At 52.4% G+C, this 26,617-nt stretch overlaps 2 protein-coding genes across 4 annotated transcripts in view; one reads left to right on the top strand and one right to left on the bottom strand.

Annotated features, from left to right (window-relative positions):
- Positions 1 to 813: 813 nt before the first annotated feature.
- Positions 814 to 26,225, bottom strand: RRP1B (ribosomal RNA processing 1B). Its single transcript, XM_045165317.1, has 18 exons — positions 26,129 to 26,225; positions 25,335 to 25,384; positions 24,814 to 25,054; positions 16,998 to 17,080; positions 15,453 to 15,510; positions 14,159 to 14,244; positions 13,796 to 13,857; positions 13,335 to 13,464; positions 12,173 to 12,237; positions 11,556 to 11,737; positions 8,446 to 8,540; positions 7,798 to 7,895; positions 6,486 to 6,505; positions 5,767 to 5,895; positions 4,592 to 5,259; positions 2,916 to 3,062; positions 1,671 to 1,734; positions 814 to 1,076 (listed from the first exon to the last, which is right to left on the bottom strand). The coding sequence occupies exons 1-18, from the start codon at positions 26,223 to 26,225 to the stop codon at positions 883 to 885; spliced, it is 2,469 nt and encodes an 822-aa protein (XP_045021252.1). The 3' UTR covers positions 814 to 882.
- The window catches only part of LOC102414350 (heat shock transcription factor 2 binding protein), an 84,881-nt gene continuing 83,332 nt past the window's right edge, over positions 25,069 to 26,617 (top strand). Inside the window, exons 1-2 of one of the 3 annotated variants that reach the window (XM_006060763.4) lie at positions 25,069 to 25,214; positions 26,004 to 26,259. In XM_006060763.4, coding sequence (XP_006060825.1) covers positions 26,224 to 26,259 — 36 coding nt within the window. In that variant the 5' untranslated portion in view covers positions 25,069 to 25,214; positions 26,004 to 26,223. Of the gene's footprint in view, positions 25,215 to 26,003; positions 26,379 to 26,617 lie in introns of those variants that run through there. The other 2 variants (XM_006060765.4, XM_044947509.2) reach the window with 2 other exon arrangements.

The following is a 26,617-nucleotide window of genomic DNA, read 5'->3' as shown; positions in this document are numbered from 1 at the left end:
CCGCCAGCCACGGGGGTCAAGGATGGGGGTGCTGCCGAGGGCCGCCAGCCGCGGGGGTGAAGGATGGGGGTGCTGCCGAGGGCCGCCAGCCGCGGGGGTGAAGGATGGGGGTGCTGCCGAGGGCCGCCAGCCGCGGGGGTGAAGGATGGGGGTGCTGCCGAAGGCCGCCAGCCGCGGGGGTGAAGGATGGGGGTGCTGCCGAGGGCTGCCAGCCGCGGGGGTCAAGGCGCACAGCTGGCACGAGGACCTGGACGCGGGCGGGTGTGCGGTGCCTGGGAGGACCCCCTAGCCTGGCTTAGAGGTAGGAAACCAGGGAGGAGACCAGGCCAAGGCAGAGGGAGGGAGGAAACAGCCGGCCCTGAGGGCAGAGGCTCTCCTCTCCCGCCCCCCATGCCCTACTCGCAGGGTCACCCCGCTGTGTGTGTGGAGAGAAAGCACAGCGTTGCTGATGCAGCTATGTCATCTACCTAGGACTGCTGAATACCCACACAATGTGGGAATCGTGCTTCGAAAAACAAAAGACTCTTAAGACCACAAACCCTCAGAAAACCAGCCTCGCTCGCAGCTGCACACGCAGGGGCTGGAGGCAACCCAAGCCCCGGACACCACCAGGCACAGCAGCAGTGCTGGGGCGCTGGCAGCGAGCCCCCAGCCGCACGGCCTAGCGCCCACAGCCAGGGCAGTGGGGAGTGGACGGCTCACGTGTGAACACTGCCCGCAGCCTGCAGACAGGGCCGGGGAGCAGAGCCGAGGCTCACCCAGAGCCCCGGACGCACAATTCATGGGAATTTATAAAAACAATACAAAGGCCCCTGCCTTTTAAACGTTATAATTTATAGAACATTCTATACAAAAACAGTCTTTAAAAGAACTCTGACTATCTTAGAAGAAGTCCATAGCCGTTGGCCTTCTCTTTGGTGTGGCGGTCAGCGGCTTCTTGGGGCCCAGAGGGGTGCTGGCCGGCGAGCTGGTGGGGGTCTTCAGCACCCCATGGAGGGGCCTCTGCTCAGGGTTGAAGGCCACTCGGGAGGGGCCCGTGGGACTGACCAAGATGCTCTTGTCTGTCTTCTTGAACTCTGCCTCGGATGAAAGCCAGGCCACAGTTAACAGGGCACGACTCCTCTTATCTGCCCACCGGCCCCACTACTGCTGCCCCACCCTCCGCAGGCTCCTACGGGCCCTCAGCCCGGGAGGAGGGGCCGTCAGCGAGGCTCCTGCCCTCAGATGCCTCTCTTCCTCCATGGAAAATGCCCCGAGGCCACCTGGACGGGGCACTGGTGGGCCATGGGGTAGTTATGGATCATGGATGCTTGGTGAACCCCAAGTTTTAAACAGTTTCAGGAGGAGCCTTTCCTTCATGACAGATTTATTCCTCCTGTCTTCTCTAGGTCTAAAAACCAGAGTTTCTCAGGTCCCTTCCAGATAGTCCCTCCCCTCTGTGCACACACACCCTTACTTGTGGTCCCTAAACACAGCCAGGACCTAAACTCATTATGTACTCCTAAAAAGCTTGGTTTCCTCCTTTGAAAAAACAAAACCAATCACACCTGTACTAAAAGCAGTCAGACAATCCCCCCCAACCCTCCCTGACCCTGGACTGGGTGCCTGGACCAAGGCAGCCATGGTGACAGAGAGACCCACAGACAGACCTAACCCTAACCCAGGCTCACCTGCAGTCATGTTCCTGTTCAACCCAAAGGTCACCTTCTTGGAGCTGGACGGGGTTGTGTGTGGCTACAGGAAAAAATGGCAGGGCAAGGAGTGAAAAGACAATGGCTAAGCCGTCCCCAGAACCCACGGTGCCTCCAGGCATGGCACTGGCAGGCCAGCCACGCTCTGCAAGGACCGCCCGTCATGGGGTCCCGGGGAGAGAGAGCAGAGCGAGGACGGCTGACACCTCCGGGGAACACCTGTCCAGACCCCACAGCTCACCTCGTGAGTGGAGTACTGGGCGCCCTGTAAGAGAACCTAGCTCCTGTGGGCGATGGATATGCACGTCCCAACGTCCTGTGACAGGCCTCCGAAGGGGACCTGTCCTGCATTCTGAAGCACCCTGACAAGCTCCTGCTTAGAACGCCATAGTCCTGTCCACTTTTGCTTTAACATCACCAACATCTTAGGACAGAAACTTGGCTTGCACAAGTCTTGAGTCACTGAACTAATATCCTCAAACCATCTTAAAAGAACACATAAATATTAACACAGACAGTAGTCACTCTGCTGGTTCAAGTGGGTGCTTGTTAATTTTTCTGGCTGTACCGTGGGGGTACAGGATCTTAGTTCCCTCTCCAGGGATCAAACCTGTGCCCCATGCACTGAGAGCGAGAGTCATAACCACAGAGTCACCAGGGAAGTCTCCAAGTGGGTGCTATTTAAATGTCCACTTGCTGTGGGTGCCGGCAGGGCCAGCCAAGCACGCACGCCCACCTTGATGGCTCCACCAGGACCTGCGTCTTCTGGAGGCAGACTGGACGCAGCCCAGCAGCCTGGCCTGGACTTGCTCACTCTGAGCAGCACTCGGCAGAGCCAGCCCTGCTTTCCCGACCTGAGAACAGCCCCGTCCCCCTCCCACCAATGGGACCCCTCCCACCCTCCCCTCATGTCCTGGGCAGACCTACAGACCCAGGCTCTCCAGAGTTTCCGACTTTCCCGCTCACTGCCTATACGCGTGAATTCGAGGATGACCCCCATGTCGTGCTGATGTACAACAACAGCACCTTAAGTTCCCTGGCCAAGCCCTCGGTCTGCCTCAGGCCAGCCTGACTCCCTGAACGGGGGCCTGTAGGCCATGGACAGCAGCCGAGGCTAGAGGTTGGCTGCAGAGGGGAGGGGTCAGGGTGCAGCAGTGGGGCTCCAGCTGAGCCTCGGGAGTCTGCGGTGGGACTGTGTGGGGAATAGCAGTGTGGGGCAAGTACCTGCAGGGTGGGGCCCGGTGAGGGAGCGGTGCTGCCCTTGGCCTTCCTGAAGAACAGCGGCTTCGGGGAGGACACAGTGTCGAACGCTATGAAGTCCTTCTCCGTCCTCAGCTTCTTCTTCAAAGGGCCATGCACGCCACCACTGCCCTGTGTGAGGGGGATGAGATGGGGTCACTCCCACCCATGCGCGTGGGAAGGGAGCAGACAAAACAGAGGACCCACCCACAGGCTCACCCCAGGCCCCTCAAGAGCTTGCTTCTGGAGCAGACGTTGCAGAAACCCCGGTCTCCCTGCGCTGGCTCCGTGTCCACAGCCAGGGGTCTCCTGTCTTCTCGGCCACAAGAACCCACTTTTACCCATCTACAAACCTGTGCCCATGTCGGAGGGTTTCTGGCTTTCAGAGACCGTGTGCTAAGCTGTAGCTCACTCTCTCACTTCTGAACAGACCCCACTGCCCACAGAGAGTCTGCACCGAGGGCTGGTGTGAAGCTGTCAGGTTCCGTGGGCCTGGGACGGGCAGGCACAGACCCTTCCCTGGGACTTTACACTGACACCCGCCCACAGCAGAGCCCACTCCTGTCCCAGAGCCTCAGGGGTCAGGGAAACCCAAGGCGGCCCCTGCCACACAGTGATTTGGGCAAGTCCTTGGTGTTCCTGGCTCAGAAGTTTACCACCTTCCCCTGAAGGGAACCTGGAGCTGCAGACCTGGGCCAGAACCCTGCCCCTTGTGGAGGAAGACCTCCCCAGACCTTCCAATCGTCTCCGAGAGGGGCTGCCAGGGCAAGAAGAAAACTTCTCATCAGTTAAGGAAGACAAGCATCAATGACCAGTGGGTGACGGGCAGAGGCTGCAGAGCCCCGGGGAGGTGACACAGGTGCTCCAGTGTCAGGGAAAGTCTGAGGTGGGAGTGGACTTCCTGGATCCCAGCTGAATGTGTTTCCCACCCTCAGACCTCCCACTGACCCCTCAGGGGTCCTGCACTGTGAGGCCTGATACAAGTTATGCCCGCGTCCTTGCAGGCTCCCTAAACAAGGCCCTTGGGTCAGAAGTGCTGCAAAAAGCAGGAGCTGTGGGCACGCATGCTGGGCAGGGCAGCGAGCTGGCGCTGGGAGGCCTGGGGGGTCATGCATCCAGCCCCGCAGGGCGTGAGGACCGCCTCTGCAAGGAGTGGAAGCAGCCCAGGGAGACAATGGCTGCCCTGCATGGGCACAGCCACACGCATGCACAAGGAGGGCGAGAGCCGCACACCCAGAGTCGGCTCCTGCTTCTATCTGCTCCAGAGACCCAAGGGGAGAAAAGCTCTAGTGAAAAAGAACAGGAGTAAGAGTCTGGGGCTTTTTCTCTTGCCAATGGAGCCCAGGACTGGCCAGGAGCTGGAGGAACATGAGCTCCACACGTGATGGGGGCACCCTGCCTGTTCACTCCATGGAGGTGGAGCGCCCACTGGGCCACTGGGGCAATCCCCCAGCCTGATATTGGGCCCATCACACCTCTGATCACTGGGGGTGGGGGTGGGAGGGGAGGCACTGGATGCCCGAGACAGGTCACTATTTACTCCTTGGTAGAGGGTGTTAGGAGCCATGACGGCTCCTGGTCCAGGGTCTGACTGCCCCCTGCCCTGGGGCCGAGGGGGCGGGGCCCTGACACTCCTGCTTGGGAGCCCCCCTGTGCCTTACCAGGGCCGGGACGAGCTTCATTCCTCTGGGCTCCACCGAGTTTGACATCTCCTTCATTTTCTTCCTCTTTCTCAAAATGGCAGCTTTCTGAGCACACGAGTCATAGAGGTCAAGGCCGCTGGGCCCCCCACTCTTTTTCTTCAGTTTCCCGCCCAGGAGCAGGGAGGCGGGGCAGTCCCTTCTGTCTGCTGGGTTGGCTGGGGGCCCTTCCCTCCGGGGCGGGGGCCAGGCCAGCACAGGCGGGCCACTGCCGTTGACCAGCAGAGCTCCCAGCTCCCGCCTCCTCTTCAGGACCGGGGCACCGCTGGCTGGGGCCACTTGAGGGGCCACCCCCTCCAGAGGTGGCGCTGTCGGCTCCAGGCCCTCCACCTGGATCCTTGGTCTCCTCTTCCTGGGCCGCTTCCTCCTGTTGTGCAAGGAGGGCCGCTCCGAGCTGCTCTGCTCCTGGGTGCAGGGCATGGCCAAAATTCCCAGCTCAGCCCCACCCGCCTCCGGGGATCTTTTGGGACTGGCCTCCGGCTCCTGGCTCCCATTCTGTTCTGGGCGCGTGGATTCCCCACTGGGCCCTGTGCATTCAGCCTGGAGTTGCTTCTTCTTCTTCTTTTTCCTCTTTTTCTTTGGAATGCCACCTTTGCTCTCCTCTTCCTTGGCAGGGGAGAACATGGTTCCTAGAGACACAAGTCAGTCAACAAGTGCCCGGTGCCCAGGGGACCTGCCAAGGTTGGGGGTACCCACAGCACGTCGCCAGTCCCCGCCAGGTCCTTCTCTGTGTCCTTGAACCCAACAAGCTTTCTCACTTGCCCATCTCTTCCCCTCCCCAACCATGCCCGGAAACCTTTCTGAGGCCTATTTTGATGTAAATGGATCTGAAACAGTATTCAGATTCCTACTAACTTTCAGGCCCATATCTGGTAATAAAACAAATGCCCCAAAGGGCAATGTCCACCAAGGACATCCACATCCCCACCCTCTTCCTGCATCAGGAGTCTGCTATGCTTCCGCTTCAGCGAGGCTGGAGCATGGTCCCCCAGAAAACAACAGCTGGACAGACGCTCTCTATACATCTCAGCCCTTCAGAGTGATGGCTTCACTCTGCGGTGACCCGTGTGGACGTGAAAGGCGCTCCCTGGGCCGTGCTGGCCCACCGTGTGCTGACCGAGAGCTCTGCAGCTCACCTTTCTCTCCTGCCATGTCTGTCTTCTCCAAAAGTTTATTCCCTTTCTTCCTATGTATTCCTTGACCGTGGGTCTGGTCATCTTCGTCAGCAGTGGTGTCCTCAGCAAAACTGAGGCGAGAGAGACTGCCTGCTGGACACCAAAGACATCTGGTCAGCTTTCTGAGACAAGCACGGCCCTGCCCACCATGTGGGTAATTTTAACCGATTCCTGCTGAGTCCCTTATTGCTTCTCCACCCCCAACCTGAAAAGTTGCTGATGCAGGAATTATAGACTACGCTCTGTGAGTTTCTCAGCTGAGGCGAGGTCAGGGACTGCAGACCCAGGGCGACAGCCTCTAGAGCTCACCCCCTAGGGTTTCGGCTATGCCACCTCCACATCTCAAGGTCTGCGGGGTTCCCCAATTCGAAGCACCCCAAATGCACAAGAGGCAGGGGTAGCATACACATCCACCTGCTCAAATGTAATCCAGCTTCCAAGGAGCAGTTCCCCTCCCCGACCCCGGGGGGACTGGAGGGGAGGGAGGAGGAGAGGGATGGAGGCCGACTGATCCCAATGAGAGGGACTCCGAGACTGACCCTTCTTCTTCAGGAAGGCTAAGCTGGAATCGGCCTGTGAATCCCCCCCACCCCCACCCCAACAGGAAGAATGGCACCCGGCTCCATGTTGCCCATGTTCATTGAGAACATCACCAATTACAATCTTCTGATTTTCCTCACCTTCAGAGAGACCTTGGAATCTGAAAAAGAAAACAACAAAGGTTCCTAAAGAAATTGCGTCTTCCTGCCCCCCATAAACACATGCACTAACTTTTTACGATGTAAGAGATATGTTTTTCCTTAAAATCTTTATTGAGATATATAATTCACATACCAAACAATTCACCCATTTAAAGTGTACAATTGAATGCTCTATTATCAATATATATGTTTTTTCTTTTCCCATTTTCAATATATTTTTTATTGAAGTATAGATGATTTACAATGCTAATTTCTGTTGGATGGCACAGTGATTCAATTATACACATATAAGTTATTTTTCAAATTCTCCTCCATTGTGGTGTACCGCAGGACATTGAACACAGTCCTCTGTGCTATACGTTAGGACCTCGTCATTTTTCACTTGCTGTGTAAGAAATTAATGTGTAAGTGACACCTGGAGTCTGTGAAGTCACTTTCCTTCTTCTCCAGAAAGGGTGGTGGAGAAGGAAGGAGGTGTGAGGCAAAGGCCAGAAACCAAGGACGAAAGGGCCCTCAAGTATCACACGCAAGACATGAAGATCTAAGGCTTTGTCCTGGCACATCCCAGTGAGACTGGAGGTGGAAAAGTTTCCACCTCTCCTTACATTCCAGTTCCTCTTTGTTACCGAGCAGAGACGGCCAGCTGTGTTTTGTTCTACATGACTGTGCTGAGTTAGAGCAAAAGCAAGCGTGGAGGCGTGTGCCGGGCGGGGGCAGCGCCGGGGAGCAGAAAGGCCGAGCCCAGCCCCAGGTCTGGCAGCTGCAGCCCCAGGCGATAGCTGCCTCCTTGTACCCAGCTACCTCATCTGTCAGATGGGGCAATCCCAGAAGCTGCCCTGTGGGCTCTCCTGAGTGTGAAGTACTCTGTGTAAGTGCTCGGGACAGGGCGGCTCAAAGAGCGCAATTGGGCTCAGCTGTTACCTGTCGTTAGTTGCAACGAGCCGCGGGGCTTCGTGGTCACACAGGTGACAGAACCATGCTTCCGGCACACTGCCGGGGAGGTGGAGAGGAGGTAGCTGAGTTGCTCTTTTGACCCTTGCTGCCATGTCTTGACCTACAGACCTCCTCCTCCATCTATACCACATAGCTAGGGGGTGAGTGCAGCTGCATGGGCAGAGGGGAAATGGAGAGGCAAGGACCTCTCCGTGGAACCTTCCAGTGAACGTGTGTGCAAGGTGAAGGGCAGAGGCATTCGAGGTGAGTGGGTGAGAGCTCCTGCCCGAGTGAAACAGAAGGGTAGGGCTTGAACGTGGAGGACGGACAGGTGAAACCTTCCTCCCCAGTCACTTACTTCTTGATGAGCTCAGAGAGGCGTTTCCTGTTGAAGGGAGGGACGTTTTTCCTGTTGGTCATTTCCAGGAGTCGGTCAGCAACCGCCTTGTAGTCAAACTAGGTGAGAAGAAACACTACACGTCTGCCGGAAGTACAGCCCCACCTGACCCGGAATCATGCCAACTGGAGACCCGCAGCCCAGAGCGCTCCCCGCAGGACGTCCACAGTGTGTCTAAGGCTTGCCCACCAGGAGCCTGATAGCCACTGCCTTCGAAAACTTTCTTCCACTTATTCTTGGGGGAAGCTATTCTGTTTCATTTCTTCATGAAAATTTAGGGGGCTGTGTTGTTCTCTAAATTTAATCTAGATGTTCAATTTGTAATTGGTAACATAGTAAATTCCCTTTATTGAAAAAGTACCATCGGGCTGGCTTAATTGTATAGAAGACAACAAATCTCAGTTATTCAAGCCAAAACAAAGACTGACATCTTTCAAAATGCCATAGTATTTAAACCTGTCTCCAATAAGCTTGTTATAAGAAAAGTGACACCAGTGACCCAGAGACTAAAAAGAACCTTATGCATTAGGCCTGTGGTTTAATTATCTCTGTGGTTTAATTCCCCTTTAGTTAGGCAGCTCTCTACAAAGAGAGACAACTGCTACCAACCTGGAGAAGTGGCCTGGTGTCCTCCACACTTCTGCTGCCATCCTGTCCACCTTTCTGGCTGCCCTCCTCTTTTCCGGGGTGACATTTGCCTAGTGCTATCAAGAGACACATCCATAGACACAACTCAGATACATGGCCATGGCTCCCCCAAAGGAGCCACTGTCCAATTAGGTGTCTTTTGGTATTTTCAACCTCCAGACACTAAAAAGCAAAAAACAAACCTCATACATTTTGCCTTTTAATTACCTCACAGACAAAACTCCCACCATGAACTGCAGTGGAGGTAGACAGCAAACTTGTGGGCCAGGGGCTCGAGCCAGAGGGAGGAGTGGACAGTCTGTCCCGTTTCAGGAAAGCTGGGGCAGTGGCGAACTCTGCACAGCAGGACACTGACCCCCAGGGGCCACCTCAGGAAACACAATGACCTAATGCTAACACGATTTTTTACAAGTTTTTATTTTATATTGGATACAGCCAGTTGACAATGTTGTGACAGTTTCAGGTGGACAGCAAAGGGACTCAGCCATACATACACATATATCCATGCTTCCCCAAAGTCCCCTCCCATCCAGGTGGCCACGTAACATTGAGCAGAGTTCCTGGTGCTGTATAGTAAGTCCTTCCTTCCTTCCTCCCATTGTTCTTCCCTAAGTGTCCATCAAGAGAGGAAATGATAAAGAAGATGGTATATATACACAGTGGAATATTACTGAGCCATTAAAAAAATGAAACAATACCAACTGTAGCAACATGGATGGACTTAGAGACTGTCATACAGAGTGAAGTCAGTCAGACAAAGAAGGAGAAATATCATATAACATCCCTTCTATGTAGAATCTAAAAAGAAATGACACAAATAAACCTACAAATCAGAAACAGACTCACAGACTTGGAAAACTTATGACTGCCAGGGAGAAGAATGGGGGGAAGGGATAGTTAGGAATTTGGGATTAACATGTACACACTGCTATATTTAAAACGGATAGGGCTTCCCTGGTGGTTCAGTGGTAAAGAATCTGCCTGCCAATGCAGGAGACACAGGTCTGATCCCTGGCCTGGAAGATCCCACATACCAGGGAGCAACCAAGCCTGTGCATTACCGCTACTGATACTGAGCCTGCGCTCTAAAGCCTGGAAGCCGCAACTAAGCCCACGTGCCACACCTGCTGAAGCCTGGGCCCTAGAGCCCATGCTCTGCACCAAGAGAAGCCACAGCAATGAGAAGCCCGTCACCGCAACTAGAGAGAAGCCCCCAGTTGCCGCACCTAGAAAAAAGCCTGAGCAGCAATGAAGACCCAGCACAGCCAAAAAATAAATTATTAAAAAACAAAACAAAACGGATAACCAACAAGTACACCTAATGTGACTTTCACCATGTACTAAATAACTGAGCATCACAGCCATGGAGAAGCAGATGCACATTGCTACGGAGATCTCACAAGTGCTCACAGGTGTCCTGTCTCTGGTACACTCTCAGCTCGAGTGGTGTGGCCTCAGGCAAAAGCCTGGGCAGGTCCCCCAAGCATTTGATGGAGAACCTGGGAGGAAATCTTGGAAGGCGCTTAGGGAAAGGGGGAGCTCTGGTTCAGACAGAAACGTGGCGGCAGGAGAGGTCCAGAGACAACACAAAAGCGCTTGAGGCTGTTCAGCTAATGCTGTCGCCCACAGTGAATTTAAAATGAGAATATCTTGTCTTTTCTTTCTTAAAGATTTCTTTCCTTATGAAATAATAAAATAACATCATTGTACAGGACTTAGAAAAACAGACAAAAGCACAGAGGAAAATAAGAGATCACTCACAATTTTGCTATGCAGGCTAGCTCCTACCACCTTACATAGTCTTCCAGATACACACATACGTGTTTATATATGTCTATGTCTAAACATAAAAACCAGGCACTTCCCACACAGGGTTCTTGTTATTGTTCAGTCACTAAGCTGTGTCCAACTCTTGGCGACCCTCTGGACTGCAGCACGCCAGGCTTCCCTATCCTTCACTATCTCCGGGAGTTTGCTCAAATTCATGTCCATTGAGTCGGTGATGCCACCCAACCATCTCATCCTCTGCTGATCTCCGCTTCTCCTTGTGCATTCAATCATTCCCAGCATCAGGGTCTTTTCCAGTGAGTCAACTCTTTGCATCAGGTGGCCAAAGTATTGGTGATTCAGCATCAGTCCTTCCAATGAATATTCAGGGTTGGTTTCCTTTGGGATTGACTGCTTTGATCTCCCTGGCAGTACAAGGGACTCTGAAGAGTCTTCTCCAGCACAACTTGAAGGCAGCAGTTCTTCGGTGCTCAGCCTTTACGGTTCTCCTCTCACATCCGTACATGAGTGCTGGAAAACCGCAGCTTTGACTAGATGGACTTCTGTAAGCCAAGTGATACCTCTGCTTTTTAAAAATGCTGTCTAAGTTTTTATGTCTTGCTATAAAAATCTTTCCCTGGCCGTTAATTTTTGAAAGCTTTGCTTTTTAACGACTCCAGGACATTTCAAAGGCATGGGTACACCCTAAACTAGCCCTTCACCTACCGCTAAGGCACTGAGATGCTATCAACCACAAGAAATTCTGATGAGGCTGCAATTTAAATGCCCCATGTGAGTCCCATGGACATTAAACAGTGCTGAGAGCGAGGTGCATCCATGGTGGGTGTTTACACACCCTAAGGAAAAGAATCCTGGAGGAAGGAGGAGACAGAGAAGAGAGCTACAGACACAAGATTGCATTCCCAACACATCTGTAAATCGGGTCTCCGATCAGGGACCCTTCAACAGGCATGAGACCAGATTAGGATTTTTTTTCAAAAGCTGCAACATCAAAAAACACACAGAAACCCAGAACAGCAGCAATGGAAATGATGAAACCCTGGAAGAAAGCCTCGTGACCTGGGAGACGCAGAAAAGGGCGTATGTGTATGTGCAGGGTGACCAGGCTCCAGACCGCGCAGGCGTCTTAGCAAAGCCGTGCTCCCCTCCGTGGCTGATGCTCAAGGCAGAGGCCCCTCTGATGAACTCCAGGTGGTGGTCAGTGAGCTGCCAACGAATGCACTGAAAACTGTTCCTGTGACGTGAATTTTACCTAAGAAAGACCTTTCAAGTAAATTTCTCACCTGCTTTCTTTTTCCTGGCCGCTTTTCTCCAGGTCATCTCATTTCCAGACGCCTCTTCCTCTGAGAGGCTGCCGCCACCCACTTGTATCTTCTGTTCCTTGGCTGTCTCTTCAGGTACAAAAGGAGACTGATCTACAATGACTTCAAAAACACCCCTAGCTATAGTCTGTACCAAAGTCTGGCTGAGGGCGGAAGCACAGCAGAGAGAGCGTGTTAGCGGATGGCCTGGACTCTGTTCCCTCAAGGAGCGCAGTGGGCGAGAGGCAGAGCACGCCACTGCTCGCCCAGTCCAGCCCGCCAGGGACCCGTGGACCAGCGCTGCATTTCTAGCCACACCCTGTGCTGGCGCACTGCAGCCACGAGGGGCCATTAGTGCTAGGCGCTGTGTGATGGAGTGGTGGGACCCGGGCGCAGGAGGGGTGCGGGGAGGGGGATTCGTGGAGCCCCTGGGGAACACAGCTGGGAGAGCCCAGCCAGGACTCAGAGCTGACGGGAGTTAGCATTTGGTGCTTCTGAGTGCTGGCTGACCGTGCATCATATTCCACCTACAATTTTACCACCAGCCCCCATAAACAAGTACCAACTGAAGAGGTAAAAGAAACACATGAATCACTTACTCCCTAGTCTTGGCAGCGATCTTGCAGAATGGATCAATAAACTTGAGATTTTGATCTGCCAAAAGCTGTAACAAAGGAAAAAAAAAGGGGGGGGGGGAATGAGCCTTTCAGATATGTCCTTGAAAAAGGAACCACTGGTGTTTTTCAGACTGGTTGAATCAGACCCACACATCTCTCACAATGCCCAAAATTCACTCTGCTAAAAGTCATGGCCACTGTCCAATCATCCAAGCATCTTACTGGCGCAGTGGCCAGAGAGGACTGCCCACCCCAACCGGCACCGTTCCATCCTACATTCCTGACAGAGACTCCGTCCTCCACGGAGACAGGACACTCCCAGACACCAAGGTGAAGGAATTAAAAAACAACAACATACACTTTCTTTTAATTATGAAACAAAAGACAAACACATGTTCACTGCGGACACTTGTGAAAGAAAAAAGTAAATCACTGCTCCTCATCCCCAATTCAGATAATCACTGGCTTGCTAAAAACTGTTATTTCCTCTCTAGACCTGCGTCTTTAACAGGCCATACCGTTTGTGCAGCTTTGTCTACCTCTTTTCCCCCTACTTTTTTTCTGGGCCACGCCACACGGCATGCGGGATCTCAGTCCCCTGACCAGGGATTAAACCCACGTTCCCTGAGGTGGAAGCTGTCCTAACCACTGGACAGTCAGTCAGGGAAGTTCCTCCGTACTGCTATCTATCTATCCATCTCACACAATGCAGCTTTTGGGAATTTAGTTCCCCAACCAGGAAGTGAACTAGTGCCTGCTGCGGTGGAACTTCTAACCACGGGACTGCCAGCGAAGTCCCTTGACTTTTAAAAACAACCTCATGAATATCTCCTCGTGTTACAGAATTCTTCAGTGGACTATGTAAGTTGTTTTTGATTCTGGGTATCAGACTTCCATGTACACTGTTAGCGCACAAATCTTTGCCCACACGACCCATTCCCTGCTTAGGACACATTTCTAGATGAGGAAGAACTATGTCAAAGGACAGGCTGACCCATTCATGCTGCTGTGGCCGATGTAACTCTGGGCTCTGCCAACAGCATTTTACCTCCAGCCCGTGGAGCCCTCAGAGCAGGGCCCAGGCCCTGCCAGTTCAGGGGCACCCTGGCCCTGCGCACTGTGGCAGAGTGCCTGCCCTTCTTACCTCCTTCCCGCCCACCTTGGACAGCTCGTCCAGGTAAATGTCGATGAAGAGGAACTTCACTCCATTTGGAGACTGACTCTCAGGATGCAAGACCGCCTTCATCAAGACATCGAGGAAAAGCTTGATGCGGCTAAAGGGAAAACACACACAGCTCTACAACCCCTGCTGCCAACATCCTCTCCATCCCCAGAGAGAACATGACACTCTTGTGCCCAACTGCTAAACAAGCAATGCACAATGGAGTAAGTTCAACAATCACTGAAATGAGTATAGTGTTGTTGTGTGTGCTCAGTTCTGCGGGATTTGAAGTTCTTCAGGCATGAGGATGCTGGGCTCTTGGTACTCAGAGTGGAAGGCGTGGATCAGGTGACTCAGACTTGTTAACTGAAACACTTAGAAAACCACGCCATTGCCTTAAAAGTTTTAAGGCCCCCAAATGCTAACCCAGAGGGTTCACCAACCTTTCTTCCCAGCCATTTCGCTTCAGAACTTCAAAGGACTGCCTCAGGACCAGACGAATCAGCTAGAGACAGATAAGTTTTGTTACAAAAGGGAAATTGACAAACATCCATCAGCTAAGCAGAACGACAGCTACAGCCTGGATCCTCAAAGTGGAAAGTTCCTACAATAACAGTCAGCTTCTAGATCAAACAGTTAACTAAGGAGCCCCAGACTCACTCTGACAGGTGGAAGAGATAAAACTGACGCCTCTGAACACGTCCTCTAGCGCCTCCTGCCGGTCACCTTACCACGCACCGTAAGCCGCCTCCCCGCCCCCTCCCCGCCCCCAAGCTCCAGGGAAGGGGCTGCGGCCCCACCCTCACCATGTGGTATTTGTTCAGACGGAGCCGTTCGATGTCCGGCCACTCGCGATTCACGGTCTGCCAGAAGGTTTGGATGAACAGGTGCTCTGCAGGGAATAAGAGGCTCTGAACGCTCCATTCGCAAGGTGCCGTGTCACCACAGAACAAGAAAGTTCACGGAGGGAGACAGACTAGGATCTCTAAGGATTCTTGGGCAGCTAGACAATCTGGTTGGTAACTAAGTATGGTTGATAATTTTTTATATTTAAATAAAAGCTTATTTTAACAAGAAGTGGTAATATCTTAATGTTTGACTAGAAAGCTCTCTGGAGCGTGTTTCATTATCCACTGTAAAGCCATGATTCTGTTAAAAATCAAAAGATGTCCTGAGCCAGATACTGGCCCTTCTTGTCCAAATACACTTAACAATCAGCCCTAAGCCATCCACCTGACGGACACCTGGGGGGCCCACGCAGAGAGTCAGCCTTCTGTTTTCATGCTCAGTGTCAGCTAAGTGAACTTTAACAAAACACTGGTTTTCTCTTCTGAGCCATTAAACCGGCACTTTTTTTATCCCAAAATGGTTTGTTTTTTGCTTTACTTCCTTTTGCACAATTCTCTCTTGATATATGAAAAGCTACAGTATATCCCATGTATTTTGATCCTTACGAGTCAGCTGGGAGCCTGCTAAAATCCAGAGAATCACTGAGAGTTAACAAGGCCATTGGATGGTTCTGTTCTGAGGAGGGCTGGGCAAAAGCAGTGAATTCTGCCTCCTCTGCTTCTGTAAGTAATCAAAGCTGAATGTCTCAGAAATATTAATAATTAATTTCTCCCTTTGTTTATTTGTTTTGGTCAAGAGGGGTTACTTTACAGTTTGTTACCAGTGAAGACCTGACCTGAAATGGCTCTAGTACCAAGGAGGACAACCAGCATCCAGAGGTAACCACGGTCACCAGAACAGTCACACGCGGCTTCTGAGAGCGTTAAAGTAACTCAGAATGTGGAAACCCTGGAGGACGACTATTTTTTTAAAGACTCTTCTGAAACCTCTGAGACGCTGACTGCGATGTCCCCCAGGACACTGCCTTTGTTCACCCTCTCACTTGTCAGTATCTAAGCCTGACACAGGTTCCCCATGGGACGGTCTGTCACCTGACATTCACACTCCAGGTGCCCAGGCTCATGTGATGCTAGCCCCCCAGAAAATGGAAACTTTGAAGGAAGGAGAAGAAACGACATTGAGTAGGTTTCTTAGGCAAGTTACCAAATCTGATGAGCAGGTTTTGAAAGTCACGAAAATATCAGGACTTACGAGCCTCTGAGTTGTTAACAACATGGATGAGTTGGGAAATAGTGTTCGCTAGCTCCTCCTGCAAAGTGGGGTTGGGGAAAAACAGCGGGGTTATTACGTGGAACCATGAGAGGACCGCATCACGGCCTGTGGGAGGGGGTCATCCCCTCCATTCTCACTGTTACCTCCACTAACAAAAGTGTATCTGAACACCTGGATTGCATCACACATGAAATCCCCAGTTTCAACGGACTACTGTGCCAACTCAATGTGCCTTCAGAACCAGGCTGTGTGCTCACACACGCTATCCCTGGGGCGAGTTCAACTGACCCACACAAGAAACATCAGCTCTCAACTCCTGGCTTTCAACATATAACTTGGGTTGAGATTCCATCCGAATCCCCCCAAATAATGGAAACGCAGATGCCAACTGCGACGAGGGGGTGTCACTGGCAGTGAGATACCGGGACTGTCACTCCATGTGGCTCCCGTTGGCTTGCTGGCAGACAAGCTGCGGGGGCAAGGCGGCAGAAAGCAGAAGAGCCATCCTACTGAGGTGCACAAGTCTGTCTGGGGGAGAACTAGGGCTCTGGGTCTATGAAGAAACCTGCCTCTGGGAGTGTCCACAGAAGAATAATCCTCACTGCTATCATGGGGCCTTCACCTAGATTCAAGTCTTTCTCACCCATGTTAAATGAACCTCGGACTTGAAAGTGATGTTCCCATTCATCTGTTTCCTTCCTCCACTAAAGCTGTTGGTTGTCACTTTGAATGTAACTTAAAAATATTTCGCTCTGCTGTCCTACTCAAAACATGTTCAGCGGAGTAAAGGCAGGAAATCAAAGTGAGTCACTACAGGGCTCAGGGGAAGCGGAACAGCTGCAGGTAAAAGCCAGGCAAGTAAAAACCTACCTGGCATTTTGTGCATCAGGGGGCTTCAAACAGTGCCCCCAAAGCTGACCCTCTCCTGCTACAAAGACAGGCCTGCTTTCACACCTCAGGAAAGAGCTCTTCAAGAGCCTAAACCACCTGCTTTGATGGTTCTGGCGGCAGGGCTTGGTGTGCGCAGCAGACAGGGGTCCAGGTGAGTGCGCACACCTGGGCAGGTCTCCACTGCCTTTGTGATGAGACCATCAGCTCCAGGACCACTGCTCCTTCTGCAAAGACTCTGCCCCTGGCACAAGACTCTGCCCCACTTAACTGTGGCAGAGCTGGGCCCAGAGCCGGGTAGCTCACAGGATCTTAGACTAGCGTCATACTATTTTTGACCATGAATAATAAAGGAGGAAACAGAAACTTTATAATGTAAAACCTACCATGGAACCTATGAAACTGTGACAGAGAAATAATAAATCTAATTTATGTGTCTTTGTTTGTCTTTGAAAAGATTTCACCTCAATGCTTGCATCCCTTTCTCTATGGACATGTGGTGGCAAAGTGAACCTTTGAAGCAATGGTTTTCCATCTGTTTCCGTACATCAGGGATGGATACAGCATAAAGCGGGCAGGTCTCTCGTTCACTGGTGCCCCAAGTCCAGCAATATGACACAGGGAACTGTAGGTTACCTGCAGAAGCAGTTCATCCTGCACCCACATGCAATAGAACAGCCCTTTCCAGATTTTTAGAAGTTCTTCTTGGCTGAAACCTCCTAGAAGGCAAAAGACCAGAAAAGTCTTATTTCAGAGTCTGCACATTTCCTCCTTAAGTTTAGAGCTGCCACAGAAGCAGTGAGAATAATACTGAGCACATTTTCACTCTTTTACTTGCAAATGTCTTTTTTATTTGAAGCACACATTTTCTTGCTGTTATAAAACAAAGACATAAATGCTTTAGTTTTGTCAGCTATGGGGCAGGGCGGTGGCGGTAGAGTGTTCTCACGATCTGAGTAGCATAGGAAAGCAAACATCATCCACATACAGAATTAATTAATTTAGCTCACGAGTCATTTAGAGTTCCCTCAAGTGGTCCTCTGCCTGAAATCAGCAACCCCCTCCACCCCCGCAACACCGCCATTGTCACCGGTCTGGCCAAGTTAGACCGAAAATCCTGCAGATGGTCTGCCCAAATCCTTACAACTGGCCCAGGGGAACAGGCCAGGCTTTGGGATATTTCTGCAAAGATGACTTTTTTGGGACCCTGGCTGGCTGGACCTTGACCTCTTCTTTCCCGGTTACGGTTTTCACCCACCAGGTATGTGCAGTTTTAAGTGGCATCATCCAGGTCAGCCTTGTTCTTATTATTCCAGCCTGCCTTTCTGCCTGAACCCCCTATAGCCAAGCCACAAGTTGTGCACCGACTCCCACCTCCTGGGTCAACCCTGCTGCTGCTGCTAAGTCACTTCAGTTGTGTCTGACTCTGTGCGACCCATAGATGGCAGCCCACCTGGCTCCCCCGTCCCTGGGATTCTCCAGGTAAGAACACTGGAGTGGGTCGACCCTAGGCATCACCAAACGACTGCGGAGTAACCTAAGCACTCACGAGATCAAGTAAGTGAACATTCCTGCAGTCTCCAAGCCTGCAGAGGACAGACAGAACCCTCAAGCCTGATCCTGCTACAGCAGTCTTTATAATCCTTCACTAGAAGGTCCTGGGAAGAACCTTGTGGTGCAGCAAAGGACAGATGCGGTGAATATAAACAAGTATGTATTTAGAATCAATGTGATCTCAGGACTCGACAGGATTAGTTCAGAGTGATGAAGAGGTCCCTTCTGACAGAATGAGCTTTACTTATTTCATTCGGAGGAAGCTCAAGAGCTGTATAAGGTACTGATCTCCAAGTTACTAAAGACCTTTCCCATGCCAACAATTTCATCACAGTGTATTTTGATTGTGATAGGCTCTCATTTGCCAGAAACTATAGTGAAATTAAAAGACGCTTACTCCTTGGAAGAAAAGTTATGACCAACCTAGAGAGCATATTGAAAAGCAGAGATATTACTTTGCCAACAAAGGTCCATCTAGTCAAGGCTATGGTTTTTCCAGTGGTCATGTATGGATGCGAGAGTTGGACTGTAAAGAAAGCTGAGCGCTGAAGAATTGATGCTTTTGAACTGTGGTGTTGGAGAAGACTCTTGAGGGTCCCTTGGACTGCAAGGAGATCCAACCAGTCCATTCTGAAGGAGATCAGCCCTGGGTGTTCTTTGGAAGGAATGATGCTAAAGCTGAAACTCCAGTACTTTGGCCACCTCATGCAAAGAGCTGACTCATTGGAAAAGACCCTGATGCTGGGAGGGATCGGGGGCAGGAGGAGAAGGGGACGACAGAGGATGAGATGGTTGGATGGCATCACCGACTCGAAGGACGTTGAGTCTGAATGAACTCCGGGAGATGGTGATGGACAGGGAGGCCTGGTGTGCTGCGATTCATGGGGTCGCAAAGAGTTGGACATGACTGAGAGACTGAACTGATAGTGAAATTGGCTTATTAAAGTACCTTTCGTTTAGGGGTTAAGCAAACTGGTTTTCCTTCACCTGCCTGTTACAAATAAGACACACCTGGGGCTCTTCCCACTGAGGACACAGTTACACGTGAGTGGTGGGTTCCACCAGAGCACACTGACTTAGTCACGACTGCAGTACCTCTGGTGTGGGCTCCTGTGTTTACATCCAACCATGTTCAGACTAATGAATCATGGATCTATCTGGGCAGGGTCATCAATGGCGTTGAAACAGCAGATGAAAGGCTAGTGACGGGTTCCACAGTGCATGCGTCAGACCAACACCACCAAGCCCATTGGATGCCCCACGTGACACAGCAGGACGAACACAGAACTGCTTGGTAAGTATTCTCACAAAAACAAAAAACTGAACATACACTGCTTCAAATGTTAACTTTTAATACCAGTTTGCAGGAACTATAGGAGACAGAAAAACAGATTAAATGAGACCATGGGATGCAGTCAGCAAAACCCCAAATGGTTGGGGGGGGGGGGTCTCCATAGGACAAATGACCCAGTTCTTCCAACAAATAAGTGCAAGGAAAAGAAAAGCCGGATAAGAACTGTTAGAATTGAAGAGTCACTACAGACGTGACAACCAAACGCTATCGGTGGGTCTCATGTGGATTCTGATTTGTCATTGAGAGTGTATGAAATGATGGGAATGCACAAGATTGATATTTCATATTAAGGAAAAATTTCCTAAAGGTGTGACAATGTGGTTACATTAGCAGGGTCCTTATCTCAGAGGTACACACTTAGGTATCGGGAGGTGCAATGAGACACCAGGGGTTTGCTTCCCAAGAATCTCGTGGGAAGGAGGAAGTGGGCCAATCAAATGACCTGGCCAGGTAATTAATAAATACTGAAGCAAAGTACTTGTATTCGAAATGACACGTTTGAAATATTCCTTAAAGAAAAGGGAAAAAAAGAACTGCATGAGAGTGTCAAAATGAAAATGTTATCATGGGCTGTTTTCTTTCCTTTTTTTTTTAAACTGTTTAGAAAACTCATCATGATGAAACTTGAAAGGCATGAACACGGATGAAATAGGACTTAAACGACACCAGTTCCTGCATGAAGCTTGGGACTGGGCATCCTTGTTTCCGCTCGGCAGCTTCACTGTCTGCCCCCCTCCAGAGCTGCCCTCTTTCAAGGCAGGGCCTGGGAGGAAGGCAGGAGTGCCGGGGGCGGGGTGCTGGTCTGAGAATGGAAAGAAGATCCCCTCTCGTGGGTCTCAGGAAGCACTCTCTTCTCTCCTGGGAGATCTGAAGAGAAGATGAAGTTTGGAGCCGGCCACATGCCCGGGAGCCTGTCTAGGACGGGAGAACCTGGGGGCACAGAGCCGTCTGGGGAGGAGCAGGGCTCTGGCGACACCAGCAGAGCCTCAGCACGAAGCTGAGATTTGGTTTCTTCCCTGAAAACTGGTGGGGCCTGGGCATTCTGTCAGGTTTCTACTGAAAAAGAACCCTAAGCAGTAAGAACACATTTCTACTGCAAGAAAAATCAGACACGCTATCAAACCATACACTGAAGCTGCTAACTCGCTTCAGTCATGTCTGACCCTGTGAGACCCCATAGACGGCAGCCCACCAGGCTCCTCCGTCCCTGGGATTCTCCAGGCAAGAACACTGGAGTGGGTTGCCATTTCCTTCTCCAGTGCATAAAAGTGAAAAGTGAAAGTGAAGTCGCTCAGTTGTGTCCGACTCTTAGTGACCCCATGGACTGCAGCCCACTAGGCTCCTCCGTCCATGGGATTTTCCAGGCAAGAGTACAGGAAAGGGAGCTGGGAGTGAAAATGGGTTTTGACTTTCATCCTACGTGAAGTGACCAAGGACAGGGAGACAAAGCACTGGTCAGGCCCCGGGCCGCTCCTTACCGGCTGGGCCCTCCTGGAAAGGCCTGCGACACAGGTGAGGTTCACACTCGGGGTCAAGACTGAGTGCACAAGTGAGAGGCATGCGGCAGTCACACATTGCTGTCCCACATCCTCCACCACAGCCCAGTAGGTACTGCTGCTGCTGCTAAGTTGCTTCAGTCGTGTCCAACTTTGTGCGACCCCATGGACTGCAGCCCACCAGGCTTCTCCATCCATGGGATTCTCCAGGCAAGAACACTGAAGTGGGTTGCCATTTCCTTCTCCAATGCATGAAAGTGAAAAGTGAAAGTGAAGTCCCTCAGTCGTGTCTGACTCTTAGCAACCCCACAGACTGCAGCCTACAGGGCTCCTCTGTCCATGGGATTTTCCAGGCAACAGTGGTGGAGTGGGGGGCCATTGCCTTCTCCTCCAGTAGGTATAGCTCCCTTTAAAAACACCTGTTCTCAGTACAGGTACAGAAGTCCTTCGACTTTACTCAGGAACTTAACTGGGAAAAACAAGGCACCAATCTTTGAAGTACTTAAAGCCAAACAGAATGCTCGCCATCTGATGTGTCTTAGTGCTCTGCAGGTGAAGGACAATGTACCCTCATCACACGAGGTGTGACGTTTGTACGTCACCCACACACAAACTGTCACAACGTTGATTTTAAAAGCAGACTCATCCCACAGCTGCTTCTGGATTGGTCTCTTCTGGGGGTTGAGCCTCTTAAACTTAATGCAACTACGTTTCTAACAACAATACAGGTTTATTTACTTCATAATGAATGAGATGAACATCAAAGTGAGACCTGGACACAGAAAATCCAACAGCTCCTCTCATGGGGAGATCAGCCCAGGAGCCTGCTGAACCCCTAACACTCCACCCACATCTGTGTGGGAACAGCCTCAGCTACAGTCAATAACGCTCGACCCCACATCTGTGTGGAAATAACCTCAGCTCCAGCCATACTATTAAGTTCTGGGTCGAGAGACCCCAACCCTGCCAGTGTGAAGATGTACTCACTCCCTCATCACTGCCACTGGCTCTAAGACACCAGGAACCACAAGATGCACTGATATTTTACGTGCAAAAGAGAAAGCAGAAATGCAACCAAACTATCACACGTTGACTTTAAAACGTATCCGAGTGAAAGTGAAAGTCGCTCAGTCGAGTCCGACTCTTTGTGACCCCGTGGACTATACAGTCCATGGAATTCTCCAAGCCAGAATACTGGAGTGGGTAGCCTTTCCCTTCTCCAGGGGATCTTCCCAACCCAGGGATTGAACTCAGGTTTCCTGCATTGCAAGTGGATTCTTCACCAGCTGAGCCACAGGGAAGCGCTAAAGGCTGAGAGTTGCAGATAAAAAGAGGGAGAGATATTTATTCTGTTCACAGCTGCATTCCCAGCACCAAAAGCTGTGACCCAAACAGCAACAGCATACCTGCAGTGGGCACCCCACGGGTGTGCGGAACACACGAGTAAGTGAATAGGGACAAGTGAGCCCTTGTGAGCAAAACTGCGGTTATTCATGGCTGTGAATGATCAACACTTAAAGCAGGTAGAGCAACACTTAGTTGCTTTAAGCTCTACAAAGATTTTCAATTTGTTTTCAAACTAAGTTACTAATGGACAGTAGAGTGACATCTCAGTCTCTCTTTTTTATGCCTGGACGAGACACAATTGACCGGATCAGTGAGGTTCCACCGTCAGGCCAAGTTATTTCCGAAAGTATGTTTCTCTTCCGACAGGCACAGCTGTGGCAGAGACTATGTCCGTTCTGTCCCATCACCCGTCTAGACGTGCACTTTACTGCCGCTTTTCTGAAGGCCTGCTACACTCCCTGCATTGTGAGGAGCACAGGACAAGTAACTCAGACCACACCCCGGGCACTGCACGCCCCCTGGGTATCCTGCCCTGGGACCACCCCGGCATTTCAGACCCCGAGCCTGTTCACCAAAGGGGTTTGAACACCAGGCTCTGTCTGGTCGCCTCAACCCGTAGGCGCTGCATCTGGTCCTTCTTCTGTTCTGTACACAGGCCGGCCCTCGCGTGTCTGGATGCGCGCCCACTTCCAGCTAGGAAAACAGATGGAAGTTTACAGTGTTTTGGGCAGACAGTGATACACTGATAATTAAGAAGCAAGGCAGCTAAGTGCCACAACAGAGACACACAGGGTACCCCGGGATCCTTGTGGGGCAGGGTGAGGTGAGACAGAAGGCATTTTGGAGCGAGTGATGCTGAACTGAGTGCTGAGAGTTGGAGAAGTGTGGGGATCTTTTCAGAGAACGGGAGATGTAAAGGCAGAGGTGAGAATTGGTGTACTGAACATCAGGAACCAGTGTGGAGCAGTCACATGGGGAAGAGGGGCTGAGGTGTGGAGAGAAAGGCAGAACAGACCATGGTCCGCAGACCTGGGATTCTGACCTGTCCAGCTGTTTTAAGATGATGAGCCAGGATGGTTCCAGAGCAGGGGTTCACTGGGGGCAACTGGAGTTTAGATGAGCGAGGAAGCAAGCAACCACAGAAGTCTAGATGAGACGAGGCGGGGGTGGGGGTGGGGGTGGGGCTTCAGACAGGGGAGAGTAGTTCAGGAAGTGAGACAGCTGAGACCAGAGGACACTGGATGCAGGGTGGGGGAGAAGAGGCCAGCTAGAGTCTGGGTGGGGAGGGGAACTAGCATCCAAAATGAAAGAGCAGGGGCAGCAGAAGAGGTCTGGTGGTTGGGGGGCGGGGGGTGGGAAGAAAAATGAATCACTTTTGGACATTCTAGTCTGAGGACACACAGGTGGACACTGCCAGGTGAGTAGGGCACATCTGAGCTGAAAGCAGCAAAGGTCTGGGTTAGAAGACCAGGGTTAGAAACCTCCAGCATATATGGGATGAGTAAATTAAATCTGCTGGGGAGACGCTGAACAGAGTCAAAGTCTTTCTAGCAGACTTCCCATGAAACGGTACTTTCTCTCCCCTGGGTAGTCTTTTGTGGTTTCTCCTTAAAATAAAACATTAACTAAAGAGGTCAGCACAAGGAGAGATAACATCAATTTTTTGAAAGAGGCTCTATGTACCAGAACTAGCAATAAAAAAATCAGACTTATCTTGTATGCTCAGTCGCGTCTGAGACTTTGGGATTCCATGGGCTGTAGCCTGCCAGGCTCCTCTGTCCATGGGATTCTCCAGGCAAGAATACTTGAGTGGGTTGCAATGCCTTTCTCCAGGAGGGTCTTCCTGACCCAGGGATGGAACCCAGGTCCCCCACATTGTAGGCGGATTCTTTAACGTCTGAGCCACCAGGGAAGCCCAGACTTATTTTAGTGCCATACAAACCTCCACTGCACACTGTAGCTCATTCTTTCAGGAGTTTACAGATCAGTTAATGAAATCCTTCAACGGTACCCACTGCTGTTTAAACCCAAATCACAAAGCCCGGTGTGACTTCGCCACTGCCTACTTGTTCAACTTCACCTTCCCTCACCCTCCTTTACTTACTAACCTTCTGGCACTGCTAGCCCGCCTCCTCTCCGACCTTCTGAACGTCAACGGCCCATGTAGAGGATGGTTCTCTTTCCTTGGTTTTCGTTTCCTTTACTTTGCTTAAAGGAGCTCTGTTTCAGTTATAAATTCCTCCCTAGACTTCCCGGGACAACTCCCTCCAAAGTAGGGATTCTGACTTCTCTTTTGCAATCCCAGCTCCTAAACGTGTTGGTCAAGTGAAGGCGTGACTCAAAGAAGAGCGCACCAGAATCTATCAGGTGAGCATAATGATCCAGCGTCCAGGCTCGGGGGTGGACAGAACGGGTCTATCCTAAGCTTCACCACCCACTGTGACTTTCAACAGACCACCCGACCTTGTCGGCCGCAGCCCCTCAACCTCAGAACTGGACGAGACCCAGCAGAAAGCGGACACAAAAGCACACGCGGGAGTGCGACTCAGTACCACACGCTCTCCCCGCTCCGCCCGCGGCTCCCCCGGCCCGTCCCTTGTGACGCACCTCCCGACCGGGCCCCTTCCCGCACCCCCCAGTACGGCCCACCCCGGGCTCCCACGCCCGGCCGCCATGTGCGCGGCGGACCGCCGGCGCCCACCTGTCTCCTTTTGCGTCTTCACGCTGAGGTACTGGCGCAGCTTCTTCACCGCCCGGTCCCGGATATCCTTCTCGTGGGACGCCAGCCGCTGAGCGAACTGGATCTCGGCCGGCTGCATGGCGGGGGCTATCGTGTCCGTTGGAGCATCCCCCGCCGCAGCCCGCCGCCACAGAGCACCCGCCGCCTCGCCGCCCCGGTCGCGACTGCGCAGAAGGCTATGGCGCGTGCAGCGGCGCGCGGGCTGATGGCGTCACAAAGGCGCCGGCCGCCGCTCGCAGAGCGTTCTGGGAGCTAGCGCGGCTGCCCAGGCAGCCGGCTGAGCAGCGCATCCCTGGTTAGCTGCGCGCCTCTCCGCCTCTGCCGTCTCTCGGTAGCCAAAGCTCGTGGCAGTTGACGGCGAGGTTAGCCGGCGTTGCGTGTTGGGAAGAGTCCGATAGCCAGTTTTACGTGGTGTAGAATCTTTGCGCCCACTCCACTAAATCCTGGTCCGATTGGCAGCTCTTCCCCGGGAGACGCGGCACCGAGTCTTGAATCGCTTTGGACTCCTCGGCCGCCAGGGCGGGGTTGGAGGCTGGGGAGAGAGGCTGCCCTTGGGAATTTTGGCGGGATGTTGTGGGCAGCCCCCTCGAGGGCCGCTCTGGTCTCAGCGACATGCGACCCCCAGTGCCCGGTCCCGGCCGTGAGGATTGGGAGCGTGAGCTTGAGGTCCGCCCGCGGGCCTAGAGGGCACGCACGCTGGGCACTTGGCCGTGTCAGCTCGCGGCCGGCTTCAGACAGACAAAGTCCTAGTGGTACAGTAACTGGTACCTTTGAACGCATGGACACTGTGCGAACTCAGTGGACGTGTAGGGGCAGCTGAATGGACTGGGCGATGTGTCCCAGCTTACGGTAGCTGTTTCAGTTACGTACCAGCGGACTGGACTAAGTGGGGTCGCAAAGAGTCGGACACGACTGAGCACTGATCTGATCTGATCTGATCGAGGGCAGACCTCACAAGCAGTCTGGTGTCAGAAAGCTTTGGCCTATGCTCATGGAGCTGGGAGCTGAGTGCGGGAGCCAGGCGGCCGGCTGCTGGTTCCCTTGAACCTGTCACCCCTTGGTCTGACATCCCTCGCCGAACGGGAAAGGCCCTATTCGATTTATTTCACCAGACACTTACGCGAGGATCTCACTGTCCTTGTACTTTGCAGTTAACAAAGTTTACGAGTCTGGTTAAGCCAGAAGAGCTAAGGCGGGATCCCGGGGACCCACTCTGGGTCTTTCAGCCGAGAATGCTTCGAAACCTGCGGGGCCTGAGCCTCGCGGCTCTCCGTACCTGACTCTCGGCGTGGACGCGTTCCCGCGCTTTCTGGCGTGAGGGTCAGAGGGCGCGCCGCCGCACAGGCCGCAAGAGCGGAGGCCGCGACAGTCATGAACGAGGCTGGCGGCGCTGAGGAGACCTGTCGGGTTAGTGCGGGCATCCAGGTCTCGGCCTGTGGGCTCCTCCGCTCCCCCACACCGCTCCTCGGTGCCGTCCAGTGTGCTCGGGAGGGCCCTGGGCGTCGTCCGCAGACAGCGTGCCTTGGGTAGGGGATGGGGGGCGGCAACCCCTGCCTTGGAAAATTCTCCCAATCCTCGGGTGTGCGGGTTCCTCAGGGGGCCGCACGGGGGGCGGTGGGCGTGCTCCTGTGACCACCCCCTCCCCGGGCCAGGCCGGGCCTGGCCGCCCGCGAGGCCCTGGCCGTGTTGGACTTGTCAGCCTCGGGGGTGCCCAGCTGTCGAGTTCAGATCCTGGTTATGTCCGCGGTCCTGGGGTTCTTGAGAG

Source organism: Bubalus bubalis, chromosome 1 (assembly GCF_019923935.1).
Source record: "Bubalus bubalis isolate 160015118507 breed Murrah chromosome 1, NDDB_SH_1, whole genome shotgun sequence".
NCBI lineage: Eukaryota > Metazoa > Chordata > Mammalia > Artiodactyla > Bovidae > Bubalus > Bubalus bubalis.
The sequence above is the reverse complement of the archived record's forward strand: the minus strand, read 5'-3'. Positions and strand labels throughout refer to the sequence as shown.

Excerpts from the sequence above, each read along its gene's own strand:
- RRP1B (XM_045165317.1), bottom strand. The coding sequence starts at position 26,225 with ATGACTGTCGCGGCCTCCGCTCTTGCGGCCTGTGCGGCGGCGCGCCCT. Across the intron at positions 14,245-15,452 it reads TGTTAACAACTCAGAGGCTC|AGCACCTGTTCATCCAAACC; the intron begins GTAAGTCCTGAT and ends TATTCCCTGCAG. Across the intron at positions 6,506-7,797 it reads CTCTCTGAGCTCATCAAGAA|ATTCCAAGGTCTCTCTGAAG; the intron begins GTAAGTGACTGG and ends TTTCTTTTTCAG.